Source organism: Melospiza melodia, chromosome 4, assembly GCF_035770615.1.
Source record: "Melospiza melodia melodia isolate bMelMel2 chromosome 4, bMelMel2.pri, whole genome shotgun sequence".
NCBI classification, from domain to species: domain Eukaryota; kingdom Metazoa; phylum Chordata; class Aves; order Passeriformes; family Passerellidae; genus Melospiza; species Melospiza melodia.
In genome coordinates this window covers 60,087,863-60,109,437 of record NC_086197.1, presented here as the reverse complement: position 1 = coordinate 60,109,437, position 21,575 = coordinate 60,087,863, and the positions used below count along the sequence as shown (strand labels likewise).

The 21,575-nt window shown below is 39.4% G+C and overlaps 1 protein-coding gene across 1 annotated transcript in view; it reads left to right on the top strand.

Moving 5' to 3' along the window:
• The window catches only part of PLXNC1 (plexin C1), a 71,221-nt gene that overhangs the window by 16,026 nt on the left and 33,620 nt on the right, over nucleotides 1-21,575 (top strand). Inside the window, exons 5-14 of the mRNA XM_063154896.1 lie at nucleotides 4,485-4,599; nucleotides 5,574-5,718; nucleotides 9,073-9,142; nucleotides 10,537-10,612; nucleotides 10,732-10,785; nucleotides 15,192-15,331; nucleotides 16,368-16,547; nucleotides 17,789-17,876; nucleotides 18,781-18,987; nucleotides 19,101-19,292. Of these exons, the coding sequence (XP_063010966.1) occupies nucleotides 4,485-4,599; nucleotides 5,574-5,718; nucleotides 9,073-9,142; nucleotides 10,537-10,612; nucleotides 10,732-10,785; nucleotides 15,192-15,331; nucleotides 16,368-16,547; nucleotides 17,789-17,876; nucleotides 18,781-18,987; nucleotides 19,101-19,292 (1,267 nt within the window). The remainder of the gene's footprint in view (nucleotides 1-4,484; nucleotides 4,600-5,573; nucleotides 5,719-9,072; nucleotides 9,143-10,536; nucleotides 10,613-10,731; nucleotides 10,786-15,191; nucleotides 15,332-16,367; nucleotides 16,548-17,788; nucleotides 17,877-18,780; nucleotides 18,988-19,100; nucleotides 19,293-21,575) is intronic.

Here is a 21,575-nt window from a genome sequence, read left to right as displayed (position 1 = left end):
TGCAGCTTCCTGGCAGTCTCATTTTTTGCTGACAAAAATATGTCTGCTCATTTTCGTCATGTGTATGTTTATGGACAGGTTATAGTTATTTGTTCTGGTGTTCACATCACCTTTGCCTAAATAAGTTCCTCCCCCACTCCCTCACACTCACCTCTTCAATGTTCTTGTGCAAGCAGTCTCTCTCTCCCTCTCTCTTTTCATTTTGATATGCTGAAGCATTGAACTTCATTAAGCTCCTCTCACTTGAGACACTCCTTTCTTACCTCCACTCCAGTAATCCTTCCAAGAAATTCATGCATCCTTTTAAGATAAGGATGGCCAGGACTCTCAAAGTGTTCCAGAAGAGATTTCAGCTGTGCCTTGCTTAATGTTGTTTAATCAGTTGTCCAGGATGCACCTTAGTGTGTTCTGGGATCACAGACGTCTTTTTCATGACAGCATCACATTGATGGGCCACAATCATCCATGATCAAATAATGCCCCCAGGTCCTTCTCTTTCCTTGTTGTCTTTCCAACTGATGAGTTTCCAGTCTATAACACATATGGGTTGTGAGATTTTTATTGCTGTAGGTACATGTTCTTGTACTTTATGCTTTGAAATGTCATTCCATTTCAAGGTTATCCAAGTTTTCCTGTGTGATGTTCTTATCTTCCTTTGCATGTTAATGTTCCCAACTCTGTATCATCAGCAGATGTCAACAGTGTAAACCTTCTTTTATGCCAATTTGCCAGTGATTAAAATCTTAAATTAAAGTGCCTATAAAGATGAATTTTTGAGGAATTCCACTAGTAGCCTCTTCTAGAAGGTTAATACTGCTCATTTTGGTTTGTTACCCAATTGGTGTTAGCATGATTTTGCTGAAGATCTGCTACTTTGTGTTTGCAAAGGTAGTTATTGGAAGAGAGTAGGTATTTGTTCTGTAATGCGTTTTCTTCAAACTTTCTTTTGCTCCCTTGATAGAGGCTGTGTATGTTACAGTGCTAAGCTTTTCAGGCTTTTAATTGCCTTATAAAGAGGTTGTGAATAACTCTTATTACTCAGTAAATCCCCTGCTTATGAGGGGAATCACAAAAAGTTTCCATTTGATTGAAACAGAAATAATTTACTCTTTTGGAGAAAAAAATTAATTACTATCATATGAGTCTTGTTCAACACCCACATAATTTTTTACTATTAAGTACCTTATGTCATTAAATATTTGGCTTTGTGAAGAGACACCTCTGGGTGAAATTTTAGGTAAAGAGGAAGAAATTTTTAGCCAATATTTTAGTCCAGATCCATATGTGTCCACTAAAGCAATGTAGTCCTTAATAATTTTGAGGTCAATGAGGTTGTCTACTTTTACAGGGAAATAAGTTTTCTGTAAAATAAAATACACACTCCAATTTTATGTAAAATTTACTAGCAATGCTCTTTTTTCATTTTAAGGACAGCGTGAATTAAAATCCAGTCCTTTAGTGAAAAAATGTGTGCATCTCATTGCAGGTGAAAACAAAGTGAAACAAAATGTTTCCACTCTTCCTATTTTTACTCTTTCTTCCATAGGTACATATATGAATTCTCCTTTTCACTTGCAATCACTCAAACCAGTTAGTCACAGTATTGTGTGATTTCTCCTAATGTCTCTAGATTTTTTGTAGATTAATCAGATTGGCCTGAATTATGCTGAAATACAATTCAAATACAAGATATTGATGTTTTACACGCATTTTCCACATGGAAACAACACAATGTATTATCTACCATGACCAGAGTTACTTTTGCATGTAGTCAATGTGTGGGACATCAGTAGACTTCATTCAGGGTTTGGTACATTCAAGAAAGAAGGAAGCCTCAACTTTCTCTGAAAGCATTCCATGAGGAAGTCAGTATGCTTTGGCAGGATAGAGAAGGCATGTTAGGATCTGTAGTTAACAAAGATTAGTGAAGCAGAGACTTAAGTAAGTACAAATTAACCAGTATGCATACATATTGTGTTATCACAGTGGAATAAGAGGAACTCAGTTCCAATTGGGTAGAGAAAACTTTAGTATTATAAAGGACTAGTTTGCTGTGGAATATTAAAAAAAAAAAATTGACTCTGCTTTTCTCTGTACACATATCTAGGCACGTCTGAAATCTGATCCAAAGGTTTTATACCTTATACCTTCATACTTGTATGAGGTGCAGTTCACCTTTCCAAGAAAGCCAGACTTAGTTGCCTGAGTCTGTATGTTAATTATCAGACTCCTGTGGTTCACAACTAATATTTATCTGCTATATTCATTCACTTGCAAGTAATATATTTTTTTTAAAAATAGGGGTACTACAGAATAATTTCATCTTTAGGTGAGTGTAATTATTTTGCTCTTAGCCTTTGCAGGGCAATTTTGAGAATTTATGCTGAGGGGCATCAGATGTAACTGATTCCTATGAAAATGACTGTTCTGCACAGCACACTGTTAGAGTGTTAAAGGTCAGCTCTTAAAGCAACAAAAGACAAGCATGACCCTGGGCCCTGGGAGGCATTACTGGTTTTGCTATTAAACTCTCAGATTCTTCATTGCCAGTGAAGGAAACAGCTTCACTGCTTGTGTTCCTCAGGCAGTCTTAAGAAAGCAAGTAGCTTCTTCCTGGGACAGTTGTAAATATTCAGTTTGATAAACAGTTTTTAAATATTTCAATATTAGCATCACTGAAATGCATACACTTATTTAGTGCCAAATACTAGGAGTGTGTTGCCTTGAATCTTTACCATTATAATCCTCACCCTGTCAGAAACTGTAGAATGTCTTTCTTTTGTCTTTCCTTGTTGCCAGTGTGAATTACCTGCCTGTATGTTTCTGAGAATGTGGTTTATGCACATCTGTTGATGACAGATTCTGTCTTCTGTGGCTCTAAAACTGTAGTGCTAATGAGCCTTTGTGATCTCAGTAGGGTGAAGAGAGATATAAATGAGACTGAAATTCACCCTAGCTCAGACAGTTTGAAATACGTCAGGCATATATAGTCCCAATTTATTACAATATCATTATGATCTGAATGTATTTAGATGCAAAACCTCACCAGGTTCTTGTCCAGCAGGAACTCAGTTTCCTGAGTCAGACCACAAAGGAAGTGACCTTGTGCTTAACTGCATTCCAATTACCAACATCTTGATCTGCAGAGAAGATGACTTTATGGTTCCTAAGATTTGTGAGGCTATTTTGGTCATTTCGGAATGTGGTGGATATTTTTGTTGAATATGTTGTTCATTTTGGTCGGAAAACACATTGTTTGTGAAATATGTTTTTACAGTGAGCTCCTAATGAAGAAGGCCCATACTTTGCAAGTCTGAACTAATTTCCAGTTTGTAGCCAAGGAATGTTTCATGCCAGGCAGATATCACTGTTCATAGGATTGAAGCTATATATATATGCTTCTACATTTGGTAGAAAAATAGAACTAAAACTATTAAATGTTACATTTATTTATAAATATTCAATCTTAGTATTAAAATATTAAGATATATTCAGTTAGCACTTACTTGTCTTTAATTGCTAACTGTATGAAATTACTTGGAGTTAATCTATGAATTGTTCATTAGCTGTTGACAGTAGACAGCATTTTAAGGATCCACCTTTCAAACTTGATTGTCCATCTAATTTGTATGCCTATGTTGTCTTTTTCTTATGACATGTTTTTAATATATGTAGTCTTTGTAGTACTTATGTATCCCAGTGTTTCCTCATTCTTTCTTCATTTTTTGTTGCACAGTGTATTTTCTATGATTCGGCATCTCTAACAATTGTATTTACTTTGGGCTATCCTAATTCTGAAATGTATTTTGTACTTGAAGACAGAGAAATCTATTTTGAACCTTTTCAAATCTGGTGTTTTTATCCCAGTGCACTGACAAAAAAGGGAAGGATTACCATTCAAATCAGTGGGTGACAAAGGAGATTAGGGAAGAGGATGCATCTCATCAACTATGCATGTCATAGTCTAGCTTTACATTTGAGCTTCACTCCCATTCCTTCTTATACCCTCTGGAGAGAGCAAGCAGCTTCTATAGAGTGGTTCATTTCATTTTGGTATGAATGTCTAGCAGGGTAGGTGAATTGTACCCTAAAGAACGTATTTCTCCCCACAGAGTGTGGAGGGGGCTGGGGGGCAGCGAGGGGAGCAGATCTAGAGCTGTACAATGGAACAGTCAAGTTGGCAACAATGAATTCCATCCCGGGCTACCAGTTTCACTGTTACTGGCCAAGCATCTCATGTTTGCTTGAGTCCCATTGACTTAATGAAAACCCTCGAGCATATATCAATGCAGCGTAATTAATTTTGATAAGCAGAAGATTTTACTGATTGTTTTCCTGAAGCTTTTTGCAGTTACAGCCATATTTCTGTAAAAAAAAATCAATAGTGTTCCTGTAAAAATCAATAACTTTAAATAAGTTGAAGTACAGTGTCTGAAGTCAAAGGCACAATAAGGAGGCTAGTGTAATTTTATGTATACTTTTAGGTGCACATTAAAAGAAAATTGTACACATTCAAACAGCATAAATGGTTGGTATAACATTTCACATGCACCTGATAAAGATCTGAAAATCCTGCTAAGTTTCCCTGCCAAATATCAGGTATGTACACCCAGTTTTATGTGTGTTTGTTTATTGTGACTTAAAATATGTAATTTTGTTGCTTATTGCAGCTTGTCTTCTTTTGTCACCATGTTCCATACATTAGTTCCTCTTACCCCAACAATTGGCAAATATCTTGGAAATCTCAGTAAGCTCAATGGTTCTCCTCCTCTCCTATGAAACATATCTTTAAGCTACACTTCATGATGCTGAGTCGAAATTTCAAATATTTACTATGCTAACATTGCTTGGAAATGTTTCCAATTGTATCACTGTATCAACTATTTTAATATTTCCAGTAACTGTATATCAAGTGCAGTATGGAAGTTCTGAGCTTTGTAACAAGTTAGAAAACATTCACTGGGACACATATGCTAAAAGAAATTCTTAAGTGCTCAATATTAGTCTTTACTCTGTATCTGTTCTCAGCACATGCAGCCTTGAATATTTGATTATCAACTATTGTGACTGGCCACCTAATCTGCACGCTATTGTTTCTGATTTCCTGATTGAATACACTAATGTAATCATATTTGTAAAGCACTCGCAGCCAGAAACAAAGGATAACTCATTACAATATAAGTTCTGTTTCATAATTAAGTGCTCTTTGGTTATGGATACAAACGATCTCTCTCTGTGAAGATTCTTAAATATTTTTTAAAGGAATATAACAGCATATAACCCAGCAATATTCTAGTTTTAAACTCCAAAATTATTTAAAATTGCTTGCTAACATACCATACAGATCCATTTTATTTCTGAAAGTAAGCAGTGCTGTTACTTTCAGAACTCTTTCTGTATTGCTTCTTCAGTTGGAAGAGTCACTCTTCTTTGAGACCTTACCTACTGAATTGTTTGCTTTCACCACAAAAATTTTCGTTTTGTGCATTTCATAGTTCATCATTCTCTGTAGAGACAAGGTGATGACTTAGCAAATATAACAAAAAGCCCATTGTGTTTTTATTGTTTTATAGGTTGTTGTGACTGCAAATGTAAGCAAAATCCTTACTTTCTGTATGATAAAAATTGTAACAAGCGTTGAAATATTTTATGAAAACGTAGTGCTGAAAAATTCATCCTGTTTCTGCAATCTAACCACTCCAATGATAACTGACAACGGTATGTTTTACTATTAAATCTATTTAATGCTTATTCACTGTCCTTTAATACTGGGGACTACTGTATAAATACAGGCCTAATGAGTGTGAAAGTATGTAATGCTTTTTATTAAATGTCACTGAAGCAAAATAATTCATATTTTGTTGAGTGATGTGAGTATAATCACAGTGTTCTTGGTGGTTAAAGTTTTGTTAATATAGAGTCCTCTGTGGAAGTAATAGCAGACATTGCCCTGTGTCTGGAAGCAGCTTCTTCAGTTGACCCTGCGGCAGTGCAGTGCCTTAGCATTAGAATATTTATTTACATGGTGCCATTAATAACTGTCTAAGGAAACTTAAGATAACTGCAATGACAATCAAGCTGGCTGGAGCAATGGAAGCAGTGTTGGTCTAGTGCTTTGCCTTGACAAATTAACCCATCTTAACTCTTCTCTAATCTGCAAACTGAATTTGTTTTTGCAAGAAACTGTACTGGCATAAATAAGAGGAGAATCTAATTATGAATATCTGTACAATACATAATCTTAACATTTAATTAACTGTTTCAACCTACCTTAGACACTGTGAGAAAGTGATTCTGCAATGTGGAAGATTAGCAGAAAAATAGATGGTTCAGGGGCAATTTGGTGGGTACATCCTTTTGACTTGATTTCGTTCATTCTTCTGAATTATTGGTTGAATCACATTGCAGTAATTCTGACACTGCTTTGTTCACCAGTGGTTCTCAGAGTCAGATACCTGAGCAATTTGTATTGGATGTGTGATGCTTGTGATCTGGTTTGTGTATCTAATGGGCAGCTACAAGTTTTAGAATGATGTGGTAAATTACCGAATGTCTAGACCTTTGAGCTGTTCTTTAGGCTTTGATCTCAAGGATCAGATAAAAATCCTTCACAGTGGAGTCTTATTTGACTAATGATAGGGCAACATCCCCCTTGCATTTCTTCAAGAGTCTGTATAGAAGCATAAAGCTTTTTTAACAGAGATTGGCCTTATAACTTCTTAAAGCTGCTTGTGTTAGAATGCAAGAGTTTTAATATAAACTAAGGAACACATAGCAAACCCAAGGATTCCCACATGTTTTTAAGTGACTTGAAGAAGAAACAGAAAACAGACACATGCCTTGCCTTTATCTCTCCCTCAATAATATAGCCCAAAGGACATGGAATACTGTGCATGAATCTGATTCTCTTATAAAAACCTTGGTGCAGGAAGAGGAATGAAATTTGCCAGATACTTTCAAGGACCTGTTGTTATGAAGAGCTCACTGCTACAAAGAGCTCTCTCTCTCAGGGACCCTTGCCCCTGAAGAAGGTTCTTTGGAATATCTGGATCTGAGTAGGCTGCATGGGAAAAACTCCTCCAGGGTCACAGAAGTGTTAAGTTCCTGTCCAGCGTTGGGAATTGAGAAGAAAAGACTGTCACTAGAAAGTGACAGCTGGAGTGATATCCATGAGTATTTTAATCCATTAAGCCTTCTTTAGTAAATACTATTAGTGGATTTTTAAGAGGGAAATGTCCTTTATTAGCCCAGTCCCAAAAGCCATGTTATCTTGTAATTTTGGAGTATATAGCTTCACAGACTAAAGCTTTCTCTTAATTCCATTAGCAGGTTTTCAGAGAACAGTTGTTATGGAAGCCAGCTCACCTTGCCTGTGCTTTGTGCCAAAAATGAGCCCTTTGGCAGTGTTAACCAGAAGGCTGTGAGGTTAGCTTGTGCCTGCCAGTATTTACTGCTACTCACGTGCTCCTGTGAGCTGAGATCTCTTAGTGGATAATTCAAGTGTGAAGTAACATTGTTTATTTGTGGTATCTCCTGTAAAGTGACCTCAGTTTCACAAGAGGATGCACTTGCAAAACACCTTTAGGTATCATTTCCTGGAAAAAACATTTTGAAAATGCCTGCTACTCAGTGTAGTCTAATGTATTTTAAAAGGTCAGTGCAGACCATACAGAAAATAATAGGTTCCATTAATTTCAACACAGACAGAATCAGAAAAGCATATTTGACAGTGTTGTTTTTAAAGTATTTATACAAGTTTAAAAGTAAATACAAGCTCTGCCAGTAGGAGATAAATTCCTTACTTTTACTTACTACTTCTAGTGAAATACTAGGAGTATTTTACTTTTTCTGTAGCTCATGGCCTGAGACCTTTCTCATATATTGATTTAGGCGAGTGATTTAGGCAATTGTGTATCAACACGTCAGATTTTTGCTGATAACTAGATTTCTGGAGATGCAAACAGGTGCTTGATGAAGGATTTCAAAATGTCTGTCTGTACTCATCCACATCTTTAAGCATAAAAATGCTGTTTAAGTCAGAGTCTGCTATCCATTTAGGAAGGAGTTTGAACATGTGAGTGGTCCCAAGGGCTGTTTCTAACAAGCAGTTCAGATGAGTTTGCAGTGAGCACCCAAGTGCCATGCTGCCATGTGGAGGGAGGAGATACCTACATGAGCAACACAGATGTAGCCAAAGCTGGCTTTCATCTGAACAAGACAGCCTGTCATAAAGGTTAGGTTTTCTCTGTCTTTGCAGGATAGATATACTTAAAATCTGTGTAACTTTTCTGGATTAAAAAGCTAGCTACTTTCTAGCATAGAGAAGTCAGAAAAGTCTGCAAACATGGGTTTCATTTGATCCCAGGCAGCCATTCATTTCACAGACTACACATCTGCAGGCACACAGATGAAAGAGACCACGGCTTAAGTGGTATATATCCAGTTCTACTGTTGGATGTGGTATTCTGCTCATAAGGGAAGATACTCTTTCATACCACAGCTGCCAGTGAATTGTTGGTATAGTAATTGCTAGCTGAAATAATGGCAAATTGACTCATGCAATCATAAAAGATTTAAATAGGATGAAAATTGCTACTGCATAGATTACAAAAGGAGACTCTGAAACCAAGTCTGTGAGACAGAAAGAGAGAGAAGTATGGTATGGTGGGGTCTCTTGCATTAGAACAGTCTGCTGTGTTAGAAGACAAATTCAGGGTCTGGTTATACCACAGTATATATCACTCTGTGCTTTTTGAGAGATGATTTTATATCCCTGTTTCACAGTAGCATTTCCTTATCTATATCCTGACAATAACATTACTTTTATTTGTCATGCAATGGTGGTATCAAACTTAATTAATACATGTGTATAAAGCATTGGCATAACTCAGCTGAAGAGTTCTGTGGAAGGACAACATCTGGTTATTTTTATCAGTCAGAAGCGTGAGTGAATGTATGAGAGAAGGTGCATACCAAGTATATAACAGCTACTTTGAGTTTTCAACTCAAATTATTTTTGAACTGTTATTTCTTCTAATATCCATCATATACCTAACATGTGCATTTTTCCAGATTGTCTAGTTCTTGAAGCATCACTGTCCTCAAGCTCTTGGAATATCACACAAACATTTCAGTTGAAAAAGTAAGAGCCTGATTCTTGTTAAAGTTCATTGTGGGGTTGTTGTGTGTAGTGGGGGGGGAAAGTGACTAAAGTAATTCATCATTATTTTTTCTTTCTTTTTTTTTTTTTTTTTTTTTTTGTATTTATCAAGGAGTTACATGGCACATGGCACTAAAGATAGTCAGGATAGTCAGATCTGTTTTCTTGGCCCACTTCCTCCTCCTTCTCTTTTTTTTTTTTTTTCTGTTAAAAAGCTACTTCTTCTGATGACTCCCTTATTTAATGGGACCTAACTGTAGGGGAGTCATTACAATGACTGAATTTATGACAAGTGCCTGAAGAGATAATAAAGGATGTCACAATAAGATTAAAATTCTTTTTGTCCTTGCATGAAAGGTGGGCCCCTGGTACTCAGTGTAAGGCCTAGATTAGAGAAGTCAAGAGATTCTTTAAAATCACTTTGTGAAGCTGTTTTAAATTAGACCCAGATGCAATTTAAATATGCTCTATAGGTAACATGAATATAATTAAACTGGAAAGTAACATGTAATCTGCTAATAGGAATAATGAATACCTATTCTTCTATACACATTATTTTTCAGACTCTCTGTTGAGAGCTGGCAGAGGAAGCATTCATGCCCAGTACGTGGCCTAACACTTTATGATAGGTGGTTGTTAATATTTAGAAAGATCTGGCTAACATATGCTTTAGGTAACTACAGTGTTCCCATTCAGAATGCTCCTCCCCTATGCAAAAAGGCTCATTCATGGGATGAGATAAAACTCTTGCTTTTTGGGAAGTGGCACATCACTTCCCTGTCCCTGGAGGAACATGGGGAAGGAGCTGTCTTTCTCTAAATCAGAGCATTTCTCTGCGTGTTTGGAGAGGGACTGTGCTGCTCTTGGCTCTCTTCCATATTGATAGAAGCCTTGCAAAGCAAAATAGAGACTAACTAGTCTCAGAACAGGAATATTTTTTGGTAGATGAAAGCTATAACAAACTGGCAATACTTTCTAGCACTACACATGGAACAGAGGTTCAGACAAGCTGAAAAAAAATCAGTGATGGTTTTCTGCCCTTTTTTGGTTAAAAAGTAGTACCTGGCCACTCAATGTACTGGAGTAAATCACAGTAAAATGTAACCCAAAGTGTTTCCTCTGCTTCCTGCCTTTTTTGAAATTAATGACTCTCAGCATCTCAATACAGATTGTATTTCATACTAAATTTCTTCTCAGAATAAGTACAGCAGAACAATGGGCTTGGAGGGTAAACGGACTTTTATTCATCTCATTACATGTTTGTTTGGTTGTTCCCTTGGGTTTATGCTCTTTTCTGTCACTTTAAATTTGACATTCATGACTGAATCTAGATTGAGTTCCTGTATCTTACAAAAACTCTGTTTCTGTGTTACCAGCTGCTCACGGTGTATACACAAGGGTGAGTGTGCCAGCTGTGAATGGATACGTGTCTCTCCTGTCACCACCTGCCAGGTGAAGTTTGTTGGGGAAAATTGGAATCCCCTGTGATGCCTTTTCCTTGTATTTTTTTATCTGAGCAGCAATCTGTCTCTTTTCTATCCTGACATGGTGAAATGCTTATTTTTTTCCAGGATGATTGCAGTGCAGCTGCTTCCAAGGGGATCACTGCTGTGCAAAAAACAGAGGTCAGTTAGCATTTTAAGATCAGCATTATTAAGGCTCTCTGGTTTGGGGGAGAAATTTATTTAAAATCAGAGGACTTTGCAGAAAAAAATAGAGAAATGGATGAGGAGGAAGTCATTTGCAAAGGAGGGTAATGCAGAATTTGGATTGATGCTATTTCTTCTTAGTGCTCTATTGGTTTTAAAAGGTATCAGCAAAAATTTGTGTTTCAGATGCAAACATTGAGACAGTGAACACTGCCATTGTCATGTGCCTACCTCTAGATGCAGTGTTTACAACATTGCTTTAAATGCCAAAGTCCCTGTATGCTGTATTTAGTCACTCCACAGGAGCCAGCACGCTGAGGGCTGGAACATGTGAGCTGACCAACAACAACAACAACAACAACAACAACAAAAAGCAGAACATTTCAGGCTTAATATCTTACCTAGACTTAAAAGCATGTTTGAGTTGTGCTGTCACAGCCAACTCTGGGAAACTAGGCTTCAGAGTCTCAAACCTCTTCCTCATTTTATGCAGCCAGATCACAGCTTCCCCTGAAACATAGCTGCCAGGGGAGCAGAAGGAAGGGGAGGATGTGCCACCCAGTTTCTGCATAACAGAGAAGTGGCTAGAGGATGAGTCCAGGAACTGAAATCCATGGGTGTTAGTAAATCTCTAGTTCACACTTTGAGAAAAATTTTCCTTGTTTCCAGGCTGTAGACAAAACTGGAGATGGATCCACACAAGCTGGATCACTGGGAAGGAAGAAGTGTCACTAGTGCTGCCAAAGTACCTGCTGAATCTGGTTACTAAATTCTCTACAGAATTCATATAGATTGTATGTGTGCATACAGTCTAAATGATTTGTCTCATAGGCCAGCCCTTTAACCTTCTGATCATAGGTCAGCCCTTTAACCACAAGGTTATCCCTTCATTCTTTATGGAACCAAAATCTTTTTATTTTCTCTCCAAACTGTGTGATCTTTTTATCAGTGGTTGCTTATGACAGGTGTTAAAAAAGAAATGAGTAGTGGAGAGAAAGCTGACTGATGAGTAAGTACGTAGAGATTTGCTGCCTACACTTTTTGATTTCTGCTTTTCTGTGAGTGATGCACAGTTGTTATAAATAGTGACTTATCTCTAAGTGTTTCATTAGAACTACCCAGACTTTTACCTCTAAGACAGGGATTACCTCTTAAATTCAGCTGCTCAGCTGATATTTCTTAAACAAAATCACAAAATACATCTTGTTTTTCACAGAGACACGTGGGATTGTAATACTTGTGCTTCTGAGCATTAATATTCTGGATTTGATCTGCATTTAAAGCATTATGGTTGGTGAAACAGAGCAAATTCTTCTTTGCTCTGCTTCCAAGTGCATTAATTTGACATTGGTAAATAGTTGGAATTGCCTAGGAGATGGCTTTCTTCCACATGCCTTATCTTGGAAAGACAGTGATGGACAAGGCAGTGAAAGCACCAGAGGCAGTGCAAAGGCAGATGTTTATTTAGAAGTGATTGATCCATTCAGAGAGCTTGAAATTGCATTTGAAATCCTGTTCTCCTTTGACTGCTTGTGCTTTAAGGAGAACATACTGGAGAGTGGAGAAAGAGGATTTGTGTTTTCCCACAGCCCCAGCTGAGCATTTAGATTAATATACTTTTTTTCAGTGCCAGCCCCAGCCCTCCTCCTGACTCCAGCTGCTGGTTTCTATGCATGCACCTTCCCCCTCCCCTGCCAGAGCAGCAGCTGGAGTGGTTGGATTGAGTACCCTTGGCTAGGGAGCTGCTTTGGCTGGAAATAAGTGTTATCTTTCAGCAGGTTGTTGTTTGTCTGGACCAGTTCCCCCATCCAGCTCTTCGGGGCTGCGTGTCAGCAATGCAGGAGGGGCTGTGCCAGGGAGGGGCTCCCCGGGGTGGCCGACCCTGCCCAACCTGGGCTGCTGCCAGGTACTCTGTGCCACCTGCAGCCATGCTTAGCTCACCTCTGAGGACACGGCTGCCACAGTTCACACAGCCCCGGGGAAGTGTTGGGCTGTCCAGGCAAGGGGGGAGGAGGCTGCGGCTCAGAAATATGGAACTCTATTGCAGCTGACAGGGCTGTGCTGATTTACATTACCTGAGGACCTGGTGCATGCTGTCTGCATGTCTCTTTGCATGTTTACACTTTAATCACATGCCTCACAACTAGTGATTTTTATAAATATCCTTCTGCCTCTCTGCTGTGGCCCCTCTTGCCCCTGGGCATTGCTCCCCCTGCCATGTGGCAGCTGGAAGGTCAGGGGCTGTCTGGCGCTGGGGAAACGAGCACTGCAGAGCCCAGGGAGGGCACTGGGTCCTTCCTGTTTTCAGTGAGGAAATCATTGGGTTCCTTTGCTGCTGAGGCAAGTGTTGCAGATTTTGGCAGTCAGGTTGGGTGGGAGGTGGACTCTTGAGTAGCTGAGGTCACCTTGCCTCGGTGCTGTGGCTGCACCGACTCCAGGAGGCCAAGGCAGGGTGCTGTGAGGGGCTCGGTGTGTGCAGCCTCAGGGAAGGGGTGATTGCACAGGGGACTGAAACTTTCCGTGAACAATACTTCCCGTGATTTCTTTGTGTGTAAGAAAAGAAGCAAGGTGGGTCATCTGAATCACTCTGTGGTGTGTGGTGCCTGGCAGAGAGAGCAGTGGGAGCCCTGAGGCACCACAGTGAAACGCTGCACCCCTGAGCAGTGGGAGGCTGGCATTTCCCTCACCAGGGTTCACAGCCCTGATGCAGTCTGGGGATCTCCATGTGTTTGTGTGATGCTGTGGTATTCTGGTGCTTCAGGGATCCCTGGTGGTTACCAGTGAGAACCCAAAACAGTGTTTTCCTCCTTTCTGTGCTATTTGGCTTCTGAATTTGTGTGAGGATATTGACTGTCCTTGGTGCACTGGAGGTTGGACACAAGCAGAAAGATGCAGGTAAAGAAACAGTGGCTTGTTGGCTTTAATATCTTAGATTTCTACTTCACTTGTCCTGTCCCAAGGATTAAACTGATTTCCAGATCATCGTGGGAGTGAATTTTCCCCCTCAGGCTGTTTGTGAGGGATTTCCTTTGCCTTCCTCTATTATCCACACAAGAGGTCATCTGGGAGGCCCTTTTACAGGACCTGTGGCCCCGGCCTTTGCACTCTCTGGCCTTTTCCTAAGGCACAAGCTGCAGCTTTCAGTCAGTGCTGACAGATGCCTCATTTGCTCTGGAGTGCTCTGGCATTCAGTGAACCGTGGCAGCGTGTGGGGACAATGTGCAGGGACCTTTTTGAAATGGTCAAAGTGTTCTGACCCCAATGGTCCCTCAGGCTACCAGCCCAAAATCTTAGTGCTGCTTTGGGTACATGAAATTATTAATGGTGAGAAAAACCTGTAGGATGGACTTTCCTAGAGGCTGTGCACCAGCACCCTTAACAGGATCAGGAAGACTGAACTTCCCAGTGAATGTGTCCAGGGGTGCACAGCAAAAATCAGGATAATCACAATGCTCTAAAAACTCAAATTAAACTAGGCAGTCTAAAGTTAAGCTAAAAATGATTTGCCAGAGCAGGTCCCAAACAGTTTGTGGTTTCACATGCATATTTTCCTGTTTTTTTGAATGTTTCAGTTTGTTGTCTGAAAGATAGACAGAGAGGAAGCTGTCTGTGTGATTGTAAAACTGGGGAAGCAGCAAAACTGATTAAACATGAGATGCTGTCAAAAGTATCAAGAGAATACAGTAGGGAAAAATATCTCTTCTTGCTCAGTAGTGTAGTAAGTTAGAATAAGTAAACATAGATAAAGAAGAGCACAGTTTCTGCAAGACTGTGACAACGTCACAGCAAACTAGAGTTGTTTCTAAATGCTGGAGGACTTCTTAGCCTAAAAATAAGGTACCAAAAGACTCCCCTGCCGTTGTTTTATACCTTTAATTCTGTGTATGACTTTGAAAAGACTTTCTACTAAAGCTAATTCTGGGGTGCTTTCTCAAATTTTCATTCGAGGATTTCACCCTGCTTCCCCTTTTCAGGTCATAAAAGATGCCTTCATTTGTTCATCTGATCTCTCATAGTGACAGCACCATGGGTTTTGTCTTGCCTTTTTTTTTTAGTTCTTCAGGGGTCACATGAAATGTATCATTTCAAGCTGGGTTTTTGTGCTACCTACCTTCCAGCATGTCAGACTGTGATTTCTTTAGGCAACTTTCTTATGAGATAAATTGAAATATAAAATATGTAGGTGAAAATAGTTGCTTTGTAATGAAGTTGTGATTGACAGTACTTCCCAGGATTAAGTTAAACAGGATTTAAAATTATTAATACAAATGTATCCCAGCACCATGAAATCTGTGTTCCTGAGTGCTGGTTGTTTTTACAGCTGTTGCTTATCTGCCCAGCCTTTTCATAACCAGATCTTGTTTTGCTTTCTTTCCTAATAGCATATCAGCATTCAATCCATTGAACCTTTGTGGATTTCTACATTAGGCAAAAGTGAAATAACAGTCAAAGGAGAAAACTTTACACGTGCGTCAGGCATAAAACTGATACTGACTGGAATCACTGGCTGTAAACCAGACGTGTGAGTTAAACTGAAAAATAACACTATTTACTTTGCATGGTGAAAATTAGATCCATTTTGCTCTAGCAATATGGTTGTGTGAACAGTTGTCATATAACTCTCCTCAGCAGAGCAGAGGATGCTCTGCACTCCTTTAGTCAAACTTTCACTTTAAATTACCAAAGGCTGAAAATGAATTTGGTGTTTGAGTACAACACAAAGGATGGGCGGGTTGTCAGTTCTCTCAGTGGCAGTGAGACAGTTTCATATCTGTGGCTCTCGATGCCTTCTAGCAAGCAGCAAGAAGCCAGGTCACAGGAAAGCTTCAGTTTTTGTTTGAATCTCCTCTGCTTCAAAATATTCCTCATATATTCTAGGATTCTGCTTGTAAAGCACAGACACCATGCCAGGGAATGAAATCTCTTGTACAACAGCTCCTATTTTTCTCTGTTGATGATCACACTGTGTAAGCCCCTAGATAATTAGGCAGTCTTATTCTGAATCAGTTATTTTCAGGTGCAGCTGCAATGGTTGCCTGTGATTAGGAAGCCCATTTTACATAGCTAGCACTTGAAAAGGTAGTGTTCAATTTTTGCTTCAACCATGAATTTTCAGGGAACCACTGAGAAAAAGGGAGAGAAGGAGGGTAAGACAGGAAGGAGAGAGAAAGAGGAAGGAATGAAAAAATGGGAGAAAAGAGAGAAAAAAAGAAGAAAGAAAAGGAAAAGGAAGATTGTCATTCTTGACTAGCTCGTGGAGCATGCTGTTAGCACAGAGAAGTACACAGTAAACAGCAAAATCACACATTACATAGCCTTATCCCAGGGTTGATTATCTATACTGTTTTGTGTGATTATTGTCACATAGCAACTTCATTCAAAAGATGCCCTACTTTGTCTCTTCAACTCCCTGCTCTCTCTTTCCACTTCCATCTGGCAGCTCAGAGAGAGATTCAGTTCTCTTTTCTCCTTGTCTCCTGCTGTAGGCTATAGGCTTCATGTAGTAACACCAATAAGTGGCATCTTGTGTTTCAGTGTTTGTTTTCTTTCTTCTTCAGCATTAAAGTCAGAAATGTGCTAAATGATACACAAATGACATTTGCTCTCCCACCAACACGTAAAGAGGCCAAAAGTATATGTATCCAGGCTAATGGGAAAAAATGTTCACCACCAATGACCCTGCATTATGTTTCTCTGCCATCATGTTCTAGAATTACACCAAATACCTCCTGGATCAGGTAAGTTTGTCTTCCTGTACTTTTTATGTATTTATTCAAATGTAATTGCACTGAGCCAATATGAGCCTTCTTCCTTGGCCAGACTGCAGCTGAAGCAAGCTTAGAAGACTGTTGTAAGCTTTGTGTTGGATAAATTTATGCCTGTGAAGTGATTTAACAGATAGGGTCATAGTAGCTGCAAGATGGATTCTGTAGACTTCTGCCTACCTCAGGTCTCCTTTACAGAAGTCAGAAGTAGTCTATTCCTACTAAACCTAAACCCAAAACATGGGTAGCAGAAATTTTAACTCCAATTAATTTGATTTCTTGATGCTAATATAGCCTTCATCTGTGAAACAGTATAAAGTATCAGTGGATTGGAAGTGAAGTGAAAATAATCATCATTGCACTGATGTACACAGACTTGCTTTACAATATGATTCCCTAAAGCCAAGAGAGCCCTTTTCAAGCCTTTGCTGTGTTCTGCAGAAAACTCACAGACCTGGTGAAAGACTTACAGTGGTTTTAAAGATATTCTCTGGCACAGCTTTCACCTGTCCCTCTGCTTTCACAGTTTTTACCTGTTCTCACGTTCTGAATCTGATATCTTGTCAAGTGAGGATTTGAGGGAATGGGTTGGGCTGGCAGCTGCAGCAGCTAAGCAGCCAGGATGCATGCCCTCATCTCCAGGTGAGAGGCAGCTCAGGCAGCTGGATATTAATAATACCTTAAGCCACTCCAACTCTGTAGAGCAGAGACTGTGAGCCACAGCCCTCAGACACAAGCAGCATTGTGTGCTGAGACAGATGGTCTGAACACCACCGAGAATGTTTCCTGTGAGGAGCCTGGCACACTGAGTTTGTCCTGAAGAAGCAAGAATTGAGCACAGGCAGGGCTGTGCTGGGGCAGTGAAACACCACAACGCTCTTTCTGGGTTCCTTGGCTGCATAAATAGAAAAAAAAGGTGAAGAGTCCCTGAAAAGGAGTGTGCATGTGTGTGCAATCAAGTCCTGTGGTTTTGGGGTAGCAAAAGTATTTACCATGATATTATGAGGAAAGAGTGGAAGTACACTGTATAGCTCAAATTATCTTGTTCTGTAGTTTGACTTTATTATATTGTCTGCTACCAAAGCAAAATGCACTTGAGTAGTTTAGTCACAGCTGAAACCTTAATGCAGGATGTGTCTGTGGGAAGAGAAATAATATTAACCTCCCTTTCTCACCACGTTTGTTTGTGTTTTGTTTTGCTTTGGTTTTTGCAGTGGGGGTCGCAAAATTACCACAACTGGTAGAAATTTTAATGTGGTGGACAGTGTGATTATTTCAGATGACCAGAGATCAAACCTCACAGTAAGTCTGAACCTCCTTTATAATACCAGATAGAGGTCTCTTGATGCATTAGGTTGTTTTCCTAAGGTTTGAGGAGAAGAGACCTCAATAATTTCCAACCTTTTGCACGGACATGTCAGTCACCCTGCTGAAATAAATATGACCACTTACAGGATTACAGTTATACACATTCTTAGTACAGACTCACAAATACACATAAGCTGCTCTCCTGCATAATTCCCTGAGCTTTTTTTATGGTCTAGGGACAAATCTGTCCTTTTTGAGTCTCCCCAGTCTCCACATTTGGGTGCGTTGGAGGAGGGGATGCTATGCTTCCCTCTGGCTCTGTGCTGAAAGCCCACCACTGCCTCAGTGAGGGGCAGCAGGCTGGATCTGAGGTTGGGATGAAACCTCACAACCTTTCTCCAAGGCTGTGAGGAGGTAAACACTTTGTTGACCCTTGCAGCACAGAGACCAGAACACAGCACAATCACCATGGGGTAAACAATGACCCAATGCTACAATGAGTGTAGCAACCCCTTCTCTCAGGAATTAAGTTAGAAAGAGCAAATTCCTAGGAGTGCTGGAGAGCTTGTCTTACTCTTCTCTTGTCACCTGCATTGAGGGGAAAGAAGGTAAATTCATTGTCACAATTCCTGTCTCAGGAAATAGTTACCTTAGCAGTGAGCAATCAGCCTTAAAGCAGTGTGCAGAGTGTGTGACAAATGCAGTTAAAGGTAGACATGAGCTCAACACAGAAATTTTTCCAAGTGCTCTGCATGCAGCCCTGATCTCAGAGAAGAGGTTTAGCAGGTAGCTGTGTGAAGCCAGGAAGATATTAAAATAAATTTGAGTGCCTCTGTTTGTGATTGTACCCACTATTGAGTATTTAATGACTGTGAGAGCTTTGCTATTGCATTTCTAGGTCTCTAGGTGTCCTGGAAATGCATCTGAATATCATTATTTAACACCAAGCCTGAGCCATGCAACAGAGGGTAAAGTTGTTGATATGATGTTAAAAGTGGATACTACCTTCATACCTTGTGTCAAATTACACTATCACCCAGACCCAGTGTTCATTAACTACCAGCTGCACACTGAACTGGATCCTGATCTGGAATTAAAAATATATGTAAGTTTTGAAATAGTAAACTACAGTACCTAATTTAAAATAGTGCTTGGAAATAAATTTTTTTTCTTACTATATTTAGTGACTGATCATTGCCTTCAATTTTTTCCCTCTAGAAAGAAAATGATAACTTGAATATTTCTAAAACGGAGGTAGAGGTTTATCTATTATATATGACTGGTGCACAGACCAAAAAGATATGGTTCAGTGTCCAAAATATTACCAAAAAGCCAGACCGCAGCACCATACTGTGCAAATTCAAAAGGGAAGGAACCGACAAGATTGACTTTTCCACTGTGAAAGTTTTTGTAAGTAGAAATCCCTTTTGTTGCAATTCAGCAGCGTTTGAATGTTTATACAAGAGTAGTGAAATGTATCATTGGTGCTGTCGTGGTACTTGGTAGTGCAGTTTTCTTCCTCATGCCTAAGCATGCCTGCCTAGCTTAGGTGCACTGACAGGCCTGAGTTCATTTTCTGTGGGGTGGTGTCAGAGGTGAGCTTTGCAGGCAGAGCTGAACTCACTGCTGCTGAGCTCCAGGAGAGCAGTAGCAGTCACACCTCTAATCTGCAGAGCAGACATCATTGGAACAGCATCACTGTCTCCAGGAGAGCCCCTCATCTTAGATCTGTAAGCAATCTAATTCTCCATTGGCCATGAGGAAGAGGATTGTGTTCTCCCAGTCACTTTGTTCTGCTAAAGTAGGTAAGGATGTGTCTCAGGGATCACCAGTGAGACAGAAGGCATTTCTAGATGAAAAATGGGGTGGAATTCAATGTGCACTGGGAAAGCTAAGATGCTTTGAGCATGTGGCACAAAGCCAGGCCCAAATATAAGGACATTAGCATGGATGTCAAAGCTGAATTTCAGCTTAAGATATTTGCTCCATGAATAAGATGAAGATACAAATTTTTTAAATGCTATGATTACCATTTATGAAGGAGAAAAATTATGCCAGACTCTTATTGCAGTGTATGGTGGTATAAAACTGAAATAACTCTATTGACTTCAAGGCATATGGCTCATAGTAAAGATTAACCAAGCTATTCTTGATTTTTTATCACTTTTAACTGATCCCCCATCTGTGGATCCTGCCATCTGAGCCAGTTATGGCATGGAAAAGCCTTTCTGAGTTTGGTGCTGCATTTAAAAATCAGTGTTGCCCTGCTCTATCACATGCTCATCCTGCAGACTTCATAGAAGTGACTGTCATAGAAAGGCCAGCACTTTACTGAAGCAAATCAAATGCAATAGTTACCATATAAAATAGCACTTCTAGTACCTTTAAATTTTTTTCCAACATAAGAAAAATATAGAAGTAGCAAATCCTCACATTTTTTAAAACCTTATGAATAGATCATCATAGAAGAAGTAGGGCCACTGAAAAAAGGATAAGATGGGTATAAAATATAAGTTTGACTCAAGAATAAATGTATTTCTGGCCTTAGTTTTCCAGAAGAAATAAGATATTGAGTGTGGGTTCAAAGACAGAATGATCAGTCTGCATGAAGGTGTCAGAGAAGAAAATGCCATTCTTGTGGCAGAAGGAAGATTCAGATAGATCAAAGGGCTCAAGACAGCAGGAGCAGGATCATTCCCATCACAGCACCGAGGGAAAACTGACACATGACAATGTAGGCTTAGTAGGAAAGATTTTAAATAAAACAGAGGTCAGGAGACGTGTGACTGGAGAGCAGCAAATAAAAACTCAGTATTTTAAATTGGAAAAACCCCCAAACCCTAGGCAAATGGAGGCTTGCTGATTTAATCCTCTATGTAACACTTGAGAATGTATTCTGAATTACTCATGAAAGACCTGGAGGTAAGTGAAAAATGGGATAATTGTCAAAATCCTTTTAATGAAAGCAGATCATGCTAGATATCTTCATTTTCTACGATGAGTGTTTTCCTCAACAACAAAAAAGCTATAAATCACATGTACCTGGAAGTCATTCAGTAAACTGTTTAACATGGTGATTATGAGGCTGCCAGGGGTTAGAAAAATCACATGCTGTGTGTGGGGAGCTGGCTCTGGGCAATGCTGATATTCATACAGATATTCTTTAATATCACCACTGACTTGAACACAAAAATCAGACATGCACTGCTAACATAAAGCTCAGAGGCATTACCAGGCCAGAGAATGTTTTGTAATGTCATGCAGAAAAATGAAATTAATTTAGGAATAGGAACTGGATTAATTCAGGTGTACCTTACATAGCCTGTGATTCATAAGCAAGAAAAAAGATAAGGAAAGAAATGAGACCACTAGATAGGAAGCTTATGGTGAAGAATAAAGATAATTGAAATATAAGCAGATAATTAAGTGAATGCTTTGTCTCACTTTTCAATAAACAAGGATAAGTAAAAGAAATTTCTGCTTTAGGAAATCTTCATTTGGACATGAGAAGTCTAGAAAAGTAGATGTATTAGTCACAGGATGGGTAATGAATTTAGCCACATTTGAGCCTTGGAAAAGGCTAATGGGATCCTAGGAAGGCACAGACCAGAAGGGCTTTGCATAGGAACTGTGAAAACATAGAAACATCAGAGGAAAAAGTAACATTTGATGAAGGAAATAGATCTGCGTTGT